The following is a 12,546-nucleotide window of genomic DNA, read 5'->3' as shown; positions in this document are numbered from 1 at the left end:
TATGTCAAAGTGTAGTATCTGTTCTTTTTAAATAGGAACAGCAAAGGTATGTTATAATTACTAGCTACAAGTATTTTTATCCTCATATTGATTATTTTCGTTAATATATATATGAGGAATGATCAAGAACTAAACTGCCCCGAGACAAGCAATGTTTCATTTGAAATGTGCTAGGGGGAAGACAGTGTGGAGCAAGATGTTTGTTCACATTACATTTAAATTTCTGCATGATTGAAATGGTCAGGAAAATGAGAAGTAGGGAGGGAATTCCAAAGGTAAGCAATCTGATAAATGAAGCTATCAAAGTAGATTTTCCAGCACTTAGGCACTTTTGCAATGAAAGGGTGGGATTTTGCTGTTAATCAGTAGTTTTGTTGAGATGGTGGTGGTGGGTGGTCAAGTTTTTGTTTTGCTCTGCTCTTAATTTTAGATTCCAATGTAATATTTTAAAAATCTGTACATTAAGCAAGAATTTATTTGAGCAGTGATAAGTTTGCACTTTAATAACCTTTTACAATTCTCAGCAATGATAAAACAACAGAAAGACGAACACCTAGTATATGCAATGCCTCCACCACCAAAGTCCAACTGTTGATATAATATTGATTGGTTATTGTAATTTATGAAAAGAAAACAATGCCCAATTAAATTTTGGAATTATTTAGATAAGGTTTCATAATTGGTACTATTGTTCTCATCCTGGATGTTATTCTCACTATGTTTCGGCTGATGTAACCTTCGACCTTCTTTTTAAATGTGTTTTGTTGAATTCTGAAATGTACACAGAATTCAAAACTGAACCTTTTGTTTAATTCACATGAACCTATTACCCATCTAAATATTGGAGTTTAACAATATGATATTAACATGTGAGATGAGAACCATCATCTGAATATTCCAAATGATACGAACAATGCAAATCAATTTATTTACAATAAGTAAACAGTTTCATTTTTATATTTGGTGGTACAATACTAAATGTACAATTCATCTGAGGCTATTTCTTTTTTTGGATTATATTTAAAAAAAAAAAAAAAAAAAAAAGTTTCTCAATGGAAAAGATTACTTATTGCTATGGCACTTGGTTTTATATGCGTGCTTTTTTTTTTAATTGTACATTAAAACAGTTGCATGTGTTGATTCAATTGACTTTGTCACATTTAAATCATAACAATAGTAAAAAAAATACAGGAAATGAAACCATTTTTAATATATCACAAGGGAAATTTTTATAAAGAAAATATTGCTAAAATTGCATTGTTAAAAATAATTTCAAGAAAATGATTCTAGAAAAAAGTGGCAGACTTTATTCTTATATAAAATATATATATATATATATATATATATATATATATATATGATTATTTTTGTTTCTTGTTTTATGGAGAAATATTCTAAATTCAAATTTAAAAAAAAAAAAAAGAAAAGATTCTGAGACAAAGGCAATTATCACATCAGATATGGTGTTATGCCAAAACTTGTCCCTTTCAACTGAATTGATGAAAACAGATAATGTTCCAAAAGAGAAAGATGTGGTATTAGTAGAGAGCAAAGACTCAGACATAGATATCTGTATGTCTATGGTCCTGGATATGACCTTTAACTATATCCGATGGTGAGGCCCCAGCTTGCAGGTTTTGGGAAATTTGGAGCCACCCCTTAATTGCCATTGCTCCCAGGTCCACTTTGACCTGGAGAGGTAGTACCTGTTAGAGTCCCAACTATGGGTTAAATAGAAACTGACTTAAAGAAAAAAAAAAAAAACAAATATATTCTATTAAAAAATTTTTCTTCAAAATCACTGGATTCAGCATTAAATAACCTGAAAAGGGTTGATATACCGTAAAAAAAAAACAATCAACCTGTATGTCTAACTTGCATAATTATTGTTTTTTAACATTTCATTGTAAATTGAATTTTGGTGATAATCATTTGTAAGTCTTTGGCAGTGATTCATTATTCAAGCATGTCTGATTGAATACGACTGAGTTCTCTTTTTTCGAATTTTGTTGAATACAGTTTTGATTCGCTGAGCGTTTTCTTTTTATTTCGGCTTGCAGGTTGTATATTATCACACCCAGTAGTTGTTGTTCGGTCATATTCTTTTCAAGTGCTTCCTATTGGTACATCTGATCATCATCAGGAGTGGTTGTTTTTGTCAATCTTTTCTTGACAAATGATCAGATGTACCGATTGGAAACATGAGGAGAATATGACCGAACAACAACTACTGGGCACCATAATATACAACTTGTCAGCCGAAATAAAAAAAGACCGCTCGGCGAATTGAAAAGTTATCCAACAAAATCGGAAAAAAGAACTCTATCATGTTCAATCAGAAATGCTTGAATATATGAAAATATGTATATAATCGTTTCTGTCAATATGAACAATAATTAAATAGTAATTTAATAAAAAAAAATAATGGATACATTACCAAAACCTTGCCAAAAATATAAATCCATTAATTTTTAAAGAAGGTAATTTTAATAAAAAATATTAATTTATAAAATTGAAATTTATTTACATTAAAGATTTATAATGTATTTAAAAATGCATTTAAAAATATTTGGAGTTAAATAAAAAGCTGCTGGATTCAGAGTAGTTTATGCTTATAATTATAATAAATATTGTATTTTGATCATTAATCTTATTGACCCTAGAGATTTCAATTGTTAATTCCGAGGAATCAATAATCAGTCTGGTTTCCAGTTCCAAAAAACAAAATGTCTTGTATCACAATCTAATTGTTGAAATTGATTACTGTTATCGTATGATTCTTCTCTATTAATATTTTTTAAACAGCCATAAACTGAAATATTTCAAATAAAACTTTTACAGAACCTGAAACTTAAACATCATTGTAATAACCATCAATCATTATGATAAAATAGTTTTTTTTAAAATTTTTTATTAATTATTTTTTCTAAAGACAATTCACTAATGATTAAGGAAAACAATGTATAATAATTTTTGTAATATGTGATACAATTTTCATCAAACTTGTTTTATCCTGATTCTATTATCATTTAGGACCTCAAGAATAACAAATGTTGTGATATTCTTTTTAGTTTTTGCTGTATGTATTATGTATCATTTATTATCAGTTTTATTTATGTGCATAGTTTTTAGATTAGTCTTTTTTTCTGTTTGTAAAATTTAAAGGAGAAATATTTTATTCAGTTTGTATGATATTGTCATTTTCATCCCAATTTCTCTCTCCTTCAAATATTCTTATATTAACACTCAAAATTACTTCCAGGGTTGCAAAGTCGGAAGTCTATAAAGATTACATGTACAGGACTACTTCTCTACTCATTACAACTTGGTCATCTTCAAATCCAATGTCAACAAATTCTTATCCCATGAATAATAATCAGTTCATACCATTAAAGAATGTTAGTACTCCAATAGTGTTCCTCATCTTTCACCTGGTACTCATTTCCATCTCATTGACATTTATCCTAGAGTGGCTCTTGGCTTTGATAAGTGGTGACCTAACAGCTTAAAAAAAATTCTGAATATGATTCCTTGTTTTGAAGTCATCCAATCTTCATACTGTCTGTTGATTCTTCGGAGATTAAAAACACTGACGCTGGCTAATCCGACTCCTTCAAAAACCTCCGACTCCGCACCCTGATCACTTTCTGCTATTTCTCTTTCATTCTTTCCGCATTCTGATCTAACATTATCTTTCTCTTTATTTAACCAAATCGGATCCACTCTTAAGATACGTCCATTCAATGTGTGCATTTAGCAATTTAAAAAAAAGATGTATTTAAATCTTAAGTGTGACTGACAGACAGACAGAACTTCTAACAAGAATGTGTTGATTAATCTAAAAAGATTATTTCAAATCTAATCTTTCTGTTTCAGAATTTTCGAGATGATGATAATTTTAATTAAAGCTATTGTTCTCATCTTAAATGTTAGTCATGCAATGTGCCAAAAAAATTTTTGCTGTTTCATACACGTTGGGAATATTGCCCTCAACAATTGTGCTGCTCTGTTGGTATAAGGTTATTATTCTGATCAGTTCTAGGATGTCCATCCAGGACTTTACCATTTCTCTTTGAGAAAGAGTTGGTTTATCAGGATGCTGCTCAGGCGTCATTTTGGGACTTCTATGCGTAAAAGATGAAAACAGTTCCCATAAGCACCTGATGTTCGAGTTACAGACCATTAAAACATATACGGATCAATATTCTTTATTGTAAAACTCGTAACGCATACAATGTGTGAGATAGTGCACTGTAATTTTTGCATACAGAATGGATAAACACTATCCCTATGACAGGGTCACAAGTAAAAATACACCTGGGCCTGGTGCTGCCACATACACCAATAAAAGCATGAAAAATGATACCAAGTAAGAACTCTATTGGAAATTTAAGCATCATGATAGGTAAAAGTTCTTTTGAAAGCCAATATGTAGGACCTTGTTGGCATCCTGAAATGCCAGAACCCTTAGTTCTGTTAACAATACAACAGACCAAATAAAGGTAAATAAATATGATTAGCACAAGTTAAAGAGGAAAAAATGCACCATGAAAAGAAATTAGACTAGTAATGAAGTGCATACAAAAGCAACCACCACATGAAAGGAATCCTTTACACAAACAGAACATGATTCCAAAGCGCGCGCGTGCACACACACACACATAATTATACGAGTTATAAAATAAATTAATTCTGGATAACATTGACAAGAAACCCAGTATTTAGTTTTCTGAGAAATGGTCCAAGTATGCAAATAGTTTTAGTTCAATAGTTAATCGGTTAAATAGATTAGAGCTTTCATAATATTATAGATGAATAGATTTAATACATTCTGTATAATTTGGTCTCTGTATAGCTTATTTAAAATATTTATATATATATATATATAATAATAAAATCTCAATGTTTATAATTAATTTATCTCCATGCTTGGATATAATCATCTACTCTAATTGGGATAATGATGATTAAAAATAATATAATGAGGGATAAATATGTTGGTGACTATGATACTTATGATAATGATAATTTTTTATAATAATTATATTCATTAATAGTGTTAACAATAGTAAAATTCAAAAATCAAAATGCGAAGAATGATGAATTTAAAAAAATAGAAGCTTAGGTGCAAACGGCAAAGAATAAAATAAGTCAAGATAATTGATCTGACAGTGTGACGTATACATATATATGTATCTATACATATATGTACATGCATATGTTTGTTTTATTCATTTGGAGTAGATTCAAATAAAAATATTTCAGAGTTAGTCTTTAAGTTTGTTATATAATGGTGCATATTCTTTACTGTTTAAATTTATAATGCACTTGGTGGTTGTGAGAGGTTTAAATTAGAGTTTAGAGTTTTAAATGTTATGGTTAAGAATGCTTTAATAGAGGAGAGAAAACTATTGATTTCAATTAGAACAAAACGTTAAAGTTTAGGTTGATTATTAATTCCGTTTCATTTGTTTGGGTTAAGGCGTATTAAAGGTGATAGCATATTACTTCTTTTGTAAAAACAAATAAAGAGTGTGTGTGTGTATATATATATATATATATATATATATATATATATATATATATATATATATATATATAATGATTTCCTCACAACCTTTTCCAAGTAGATGTTATTTATATTAAGTTAGACATTTCATTTTAATTATTTTTTATAGAAAGAAGCCAGCCTTAGAAAGAAAAATAAACAAAAAACATAACATTTTCAGTTTGTATTATTTGGACTACTGTTCTCATCTTGGATATTATGCTCAGAACAATTTGGTGAATGCAACCTCTAACCTTCAAGTGAATCTTCACAAACTCCGTACAGAATTTTGAATGGAACTTTTTATTTAATCCACTGAAGTTAATTACTCTCATTCCACCAACAGGAAACTAGTTTTAAGAGTTAGATAAGAGTCACTTGAAGAATCTCAGCCGTTGCATCGGCTAAAATGTGAGAATAAAATTCAAGATGAGAACTGTAATCCAAATAATACAACTTCTCAATCTCCATCTCAAAAATTCTGAAACAATTCCAGTGTTTTTTATTGATCTAAATTCCAAAATTTTTGTCCGTTCAGATTCTGAATACACGGTGGATCAGTAAAGAAACATGTATCACGTTAACAAACTTGTGACTGATTTAAATTTAATAATATATAATTAGTTTTGGGTTTTACTATTTTCTATTAAAACTGACATTAAATTACAACATTAGAAAAATATTCATCAATATCATTCGTATGTATCACGCAGTTTTCTTTATTTTGTTTGCTACCATTTTCAAACTGTTTCGATTATCGTATTTGTTGGCTTTCTTTAGTTGCCATTTAATATAACTAGGAATTTTCAAGCAACTCCTCTATTTAATTCACTTGAATAGATTATTACAGACATGTAGCCATGAGAATATAGATGTAGTTTCATTCATGTGAATATTCGAGAGATCTTCACATACTTGATAACAAAACTCTGCTGATGAATTGATTGCTGTATTATCATATGTGTGGATTAGCAGTCTATACTGAAGTATTTGCTAAACCTGTTTACTTTACACTTGGCATTCTTCATTCACTGGGGCATCTTGCCATTGTCTAGAATGTTATCGCTGCCAAAGCATCCATTTGTCAATAGTTGCTACAACAACTACAATTTCCCATAAAGAATATAGGGATTTTTGTTCAAAGTTTATTTCTCTGTGCCCGCTCGGTTCTTATACGCTCGGTTCTGCTGGGCTAATATAATGCACTGTTATCAGTTTCATAAAAGATAAAAAACTGATCATTGGATAAAGTATGAAATAAACAAATTTACAGATTGAAAAATGACTTGAAAGCCATTGGATGCAAAATGGTGTTCATATTTACAAGGTGCTTTTGTTTATCTCTCAAACTGCCATGGGTGACCTCACTCTAATGATATATATCTCTATTTGATTTCAAGGGCGATAACTCATCTTTTACATGTTATTTTTAGACTGAGCGCCTAACAATTCTGTCTATGCTCATGCATATGCACAGGCAAGCTTTGAAGAATGTGTTTCTTTAACACATATGGATGGTCATTTACTATGGGGTAGTTGTATTTTGCAAATCACATGGTCTTGAGATGTGTGAAGATGAGTTATTCTAGAGTTTATGCTACCTAGAGGTTGAGAGTTCAATCCCAGTCAAAGAACCAAAGATAAGAATGAATCTAAAAAGGTGATAGAGCATGGATTGGATAGATTGTTTTGCAGATGATTTCCAACTATGGTATAATGTGTCTGAAGAATACCAGAATGTTCATTGGTTGAAACTTTGAAAATGGTGGCAACTAAGATGAGGAAAACTGTGCAAAATGTGATTAATTTAGATTTAACAATACTGCCTTTTTAAAATATGGTCAAATTTATAAACTGTCATAAAATATTAAAAACCCAATGGAAATAAAAATGCAACATACCCGTAGTTAAATAGAAAAATTGAAACAAAAAATGATTAAAGATCAATTTAAATGAAGGATTTTTTTCTTTAATCCAAGAGACTGAATAAAACTTTTTAGCAATGTTGCATGGCAATAGGTTGTTCCTGATCTTTGGCTACTAAACCATCATTCAAAGATGATACAACTAAATTTCATCATCACTCATCCCCATTTCCAGTTGGTCATTTTATTTTTCTTGATGAATCGTTTGTTTTTGCTTCCAGAGAATGAACCACTTTCTCCAACATCACCTATTCCATCCACAGTGGATGTGGAGAACCTGCGTGATAAGCGGTTTGCGGGTGGTGGTATGGCTCATGTTCTGTAGTTAATCTTTTAATCAACCCCCCTCCCTCTTTCTATCTAGAGTTTTGGAAATGTTCGCTGACACCCCGATCCTTCTCCCTTTCTTTCTCTCTCCTTCCTTTTTATGCTCTAACTCTCTTATTTTTTATTTCAATTCCCAAATTAACAAAAATACTACTTTGGAGAGACATTGGTGTTTCAAAGCTAATTTCAGTTTTACAAAATGTGTCTTTTAGAACAGTTTTGGTGAAATCGTTTTTATTTTTGATTATTATTTCTTTTTGAAAACTACCTCAGTTTTATTTTAAATTATAAAAATTCCCATCCCAGGAATGGTAATCTTCCTACAATCTAACCATATTTCTTCAGTCTATGTCTGTGCAAAATTGTGAATAACTCTGATGTATTCCTCTCTTGGCATTACTCTGATTTTGACTGATTGCCCTCTTTTTCTCAGGAATAGTCTGAGGATTGTTTTCATAGGCATTATCATTTAGATTCCGTGGGCAGGGGGTCAGTTAGTGTGAAGCCTAATTACACCTTCTACTGATGAGATGATTACCAAAGTGACCCCCACATAACATTGAATACCAATAAAACAAAGACTGTTGAATGGTTATTACTGAAACTTGATGGACAGGGCAGACATAGACCAAAACTTATTTCTATCAAAGTATGATTGGATTGTTCAAAGGAATGTGAAATTAACATTTCCATACATGTTTTTTTTTTTTTAGGTCACCCTATATTATTGGCTTAGTATGAACATATTTGTGATTTAGTGGCTTATTTATTGAGAGACTATTCCCAGATTAATCCATTGAATATGCATAATTGGTTTAATGAATACCAGCTATCATTCAATTTTCATATTTAAAGTGCTGCAAGTGTTCCAAACTCTGGGGTGAGCGATACCAGGCAACACATCATGCTGTTCAATCGAAAGGATTGATACCAATTATGTTGCATGTAGTCAGATCACTTCTTATGCACTTCAGCCAAGTTTTGTGCGTAGATGTAACGATGTCAATAATGCTGACTGTGAAATTGGCCATATCAAGTTCAAATCAGACTTCAGAATTATTCTGTTCAATTGTGTGATTCTACCATTCGAAACAACAATTTATCTCTAGCTATGGGTAAAAATAGCAACTTATGTGCAAGTTATCGTATGCAATTAATTATCTACAATCCTTTATCTATTTCAAATAGTTCATAAAGGTTTATTTTTAAGACAGATAAACCAAATGATGTCAATCCAGAAAAGAAAAACGTTTTTTGCAATGACATTTTAAATGAATGCAGTTCATACCTTAGTGTTTCTGCATCTTTCATCTGACAATCAGTTTATCTCATTAACCATTATCCTCTTATCGCTTTTGGACTTGATAAGTGATGACCCAATAGTGAAAAAAGAAATTACCTTGGATCTAAATAACTAGGATGCAAAAATATTGGTACATATGTTTAGAAACATGAGAAACACTGAATTTATTTTTATTTCATCCTTTTTTTTTTGTTTTGTTTTAGTCCAGAACTGTTCTCAGACACATTATGTTCATTCCCTTGTAAAAAAAAATTTTTTTTCTTTCTTTTTCTGTTTGATGTTTACAAATATTTAATTATTAACACTTAATATCTTTACTTTTTAGACAGATGCTGCTTGGTTAACTAATTAACTCTATCTTTTTTTTCTGTTAATTTCTTCCTTTAACTTGGCTTGATGCTTCTATGTTAGTGCACGTTTCTAACAGCATAACCACCACTACTACTACTACTATGATGACGAGGGTGCAATTATTGGATTGGTTTTCCTGTAGGTTCTCCTCTTCTGGTGCTTGGTCACTTGAGTGGGTTGCCTCTTACCTGTCCATCAACCTGATAAAATCTGTTCACTAAAAAACTATTGCCCCTCCCCCATCTTTTTTTTTGTTTGTTTTTTTTTTCTGTTTGGCATGATATCTTTTGGGGATGCCATTTCTTTTAATTTGTTCGTTTTTTTTTTTTTTTTTTTTTTTTTTTTTAATTGATTATTTTTTATTTTATTCTTTTTTGTTTTTTTCTTCCTCCTTTTCTTTCAATCGAAAGTGATTTATATCTTTTAAAAAAATTTTTATTTTTAGACATGTATATGCTTATTACTTTTATTGGGATTGGGGAAGAAAGCAAAATAAGGTTTTCTGACGATTGTAGAATAAAAATGCCAAGTAGAACTGCAAACTACTGTTGACTGAACAAAATCTGTTGCATACACATAAACAGGATGACAAGTAAAAAACGAACATGCAATAAGTTAGAGGATCATTTTAAAATACTTATGTAGACATTCGACACATTTTCACTTTCTTTATTCCTATTTCATTTGATTTTTTTGGCTGACATTAAATAAGACATTTTAAAAGTACCACAGGCTTTGCAAGTGATATTACCAAAAATTTTGTCTAGTCGAAACTTGTCCACTAACAAATGTAAAAACAAGAACATTCAGTCATCTATCGCAATGCAAAGTGGGGATAACAACATTGCATTGGCGCAGGTGAAAACACCAAATGATCACCTTCCTCGATGACTTTGAGCAACCACTGGTCTCTTTTGAACTCAATATCGAGGGTAATCTGTAATTCTTTAGAAACACAAACTGCTCAAAATCCGCAATAAGGACTTCGATCAAAACGGATAATGCTGAGATCTCCATGCTTTAATTTTATTCAGATCCAACTCCATTATTAATAACAAAACGACGTGTCACCTGACAAGACAGAGACACAGTAGGTGATACACAAACAAAGTAAGGGTTATGTGTCTTCTTAATTTTGCAACCGCTATGTTTAAAAATAATAAGACTAGCAATGAAAAGCAAAAAAAAATATTTGATTAGCAATGAAATAAAATTAATGGAAGAATAACTAATTATATGATGCGTCTACACTATTGGGACGAAATTTCGGAAATCATAAAATTGAATTTCACATGAAAACAATGGTATCTATGTATTCCTCGTATTTTTAAGACGATTATATCCACAAATTACAAAAATCATTAAGGTAGAAAACTATTAAATAAAAAATAGAATTTGATGAAAACGAGCATTAGACACAACAACAAAAAGAGTTCAAAAGGGAGGTAATTTTCCATTTCGATTTAAAGATGGCTGAAATTTTTTACCTGCTAACACGATTAGAGTTTTTTATAATAATTCAGTAATATTCAAGTAATTTTTACTGCATAATTTGGCAGCTATCATTGTAATTTATTAGACTTGACAAAAAAACATGGTAGAAACCATTGTTTTTTTTTTTTTATCTGAAAACTCCATTTATCGACTACAAAATTTCATCCTAATAGTGTAGAAGCGCTAATTATATTTAATCCATCATCTCAGTTTGGAGATCACTTATTTTATTTAATAATTTCATATCTGTCTTTTGTGGAAGGTGGATACATCTATCCTCCTTACATTATTTTAGGATTTTTTCAGTATTCATTTCAATAATGCTCAATACCTGAGATATTTAAAATAATAATAAAATATAGTAAATAGCTACACAAGTACGGTCATCTTTTAAGCATAGATCTCATGAAATTTTTTAATTTGATTACTTTAATAGCAAGGTATTTTATTCCTTTTAACTTGATAATTTAGATAGAAAAGCAGCACTCTATAATAAATTTTAATATAATTTTAGATAGAAATATATATGTTTCTCTGTAAATTTTGGATTTAATTACAAGAGCAGTTTCATGTTGTAAGTAGAGAAAACTTCAAGTTTCAGTCAAATAAATTTGAAAAATTAGTGTTGAAAAATTTAATGTTAAAATTATATTCTCACTAGGCGCAGTTCGCATTTAAATGTTTAGACATGAATAATTGAAATACACTTATCTGAATTACCATGAAACTGCAGTAAGTCTTTTAACACATTAACACATTAATATATATAATATATATATATATATATATATATATATATATATATATATATATATATATATATATATATATAATTAACACATTAATATATATATATATATATGTATATACTCTGTCTTTATCTAATTAAAGTGAGGTCTATACTGGGATTTTTCATCCAGATTTATTTGATAGCAATAGTTTTAATCTGCATTGTTGCCAATAGATAGTCACATGCACATCCAAGTACTTCCAATCTTTATAACATGCTTGTTTGTACGTATGTTATCACCTTTACACCAATGCTGTAATGAAGAAATATTTGATATCACAAAAATTTACACGTTACTCATTTCAAAATCTGCTGCCTCGGCTTTTTCATTTTAATGGGATTTTTATTGTTATGATTATATATAAATAAGAATTATAAAAAGTGAGATTCGAAGAGTTAACAATGAGTTTTTTTTTACAAAAGTTTATTATATATTTATCCCAGACAGACATTATTTCAAGAGAAATATTATTTTTAATCATACATTATATGAATAAGCTAAAAAAAAAAGAAACTTTAATTTCGATGGAATCTTACTAGTTTCATAATTATTTCAAGAATGATGGCAGCCATATTAAAATATATAGAAAATTTTTCATAATGATTTGTTTAAAATCAACAAATGACTGACAGTGGTTTGTATACTCCCAGGAACATTTTTCTTTGTAAAACCATAAAATTTAAAGGATTTAAAAAGGTAATTTTTGTTTTTTCTTTTTTAAATTTATTATCTTGGAACTTTTTAGTTTTGCCTGTTTTTGTTTTCTTGGGTTTTCTTTTATCATTTTTGTTTTTCTGGGCATGAAGC

General features: G+C 29.7%; 1 protein-coding gene across 49 annotated transcripts in view; it reads left to right on the top strand.

Moving 5' to 3' along the window:
- Window positions 1-12,546, top strand: part of LOC145295927 (tudor domain-containing protein 7-like) — a 336,149-nt gene that overhangs the window by 273,558 nt on the left and 50,045 nt on the right. For 31 of the 49 annotated variants that reach the window (XM_080141773.1, XM_080141767.1, XM_080141753.1 and 28 more), the window contains one exon: window positions 7,695-7,778. The exons of the other annotated variants lie outside the window; for them this stretch is intronic. In XM_080141773.1, the coding sequence (XP_079997899.1) occupies window positions 7,695-7,778 (84 nt within the window). The remainder of the gene's footprint in view (window positions 1-7,694; window positions 7,779-12,546) is intronic. 49 annotated transcript variants of the gene reach the window in all.

The sequence above is a fragment of the Euprymna scolopes genome, chromosome 16 (genome assembly GCF_053919585.1).
Source record: "Euprymna scolopes isolate OS-2025 chromosome 16, ASM5391958v1, whole genome shotgun sequence".
Lineage (NCBI taxonomy): Eukaryota > Metazoa > Mollusca > Cephalopoda > Sepiida > Sepiolidae > Euprymna > Euprymna scolopes.
This window is presented reverse-complemented; position numbering and strand designations above follow the sequence as displayed.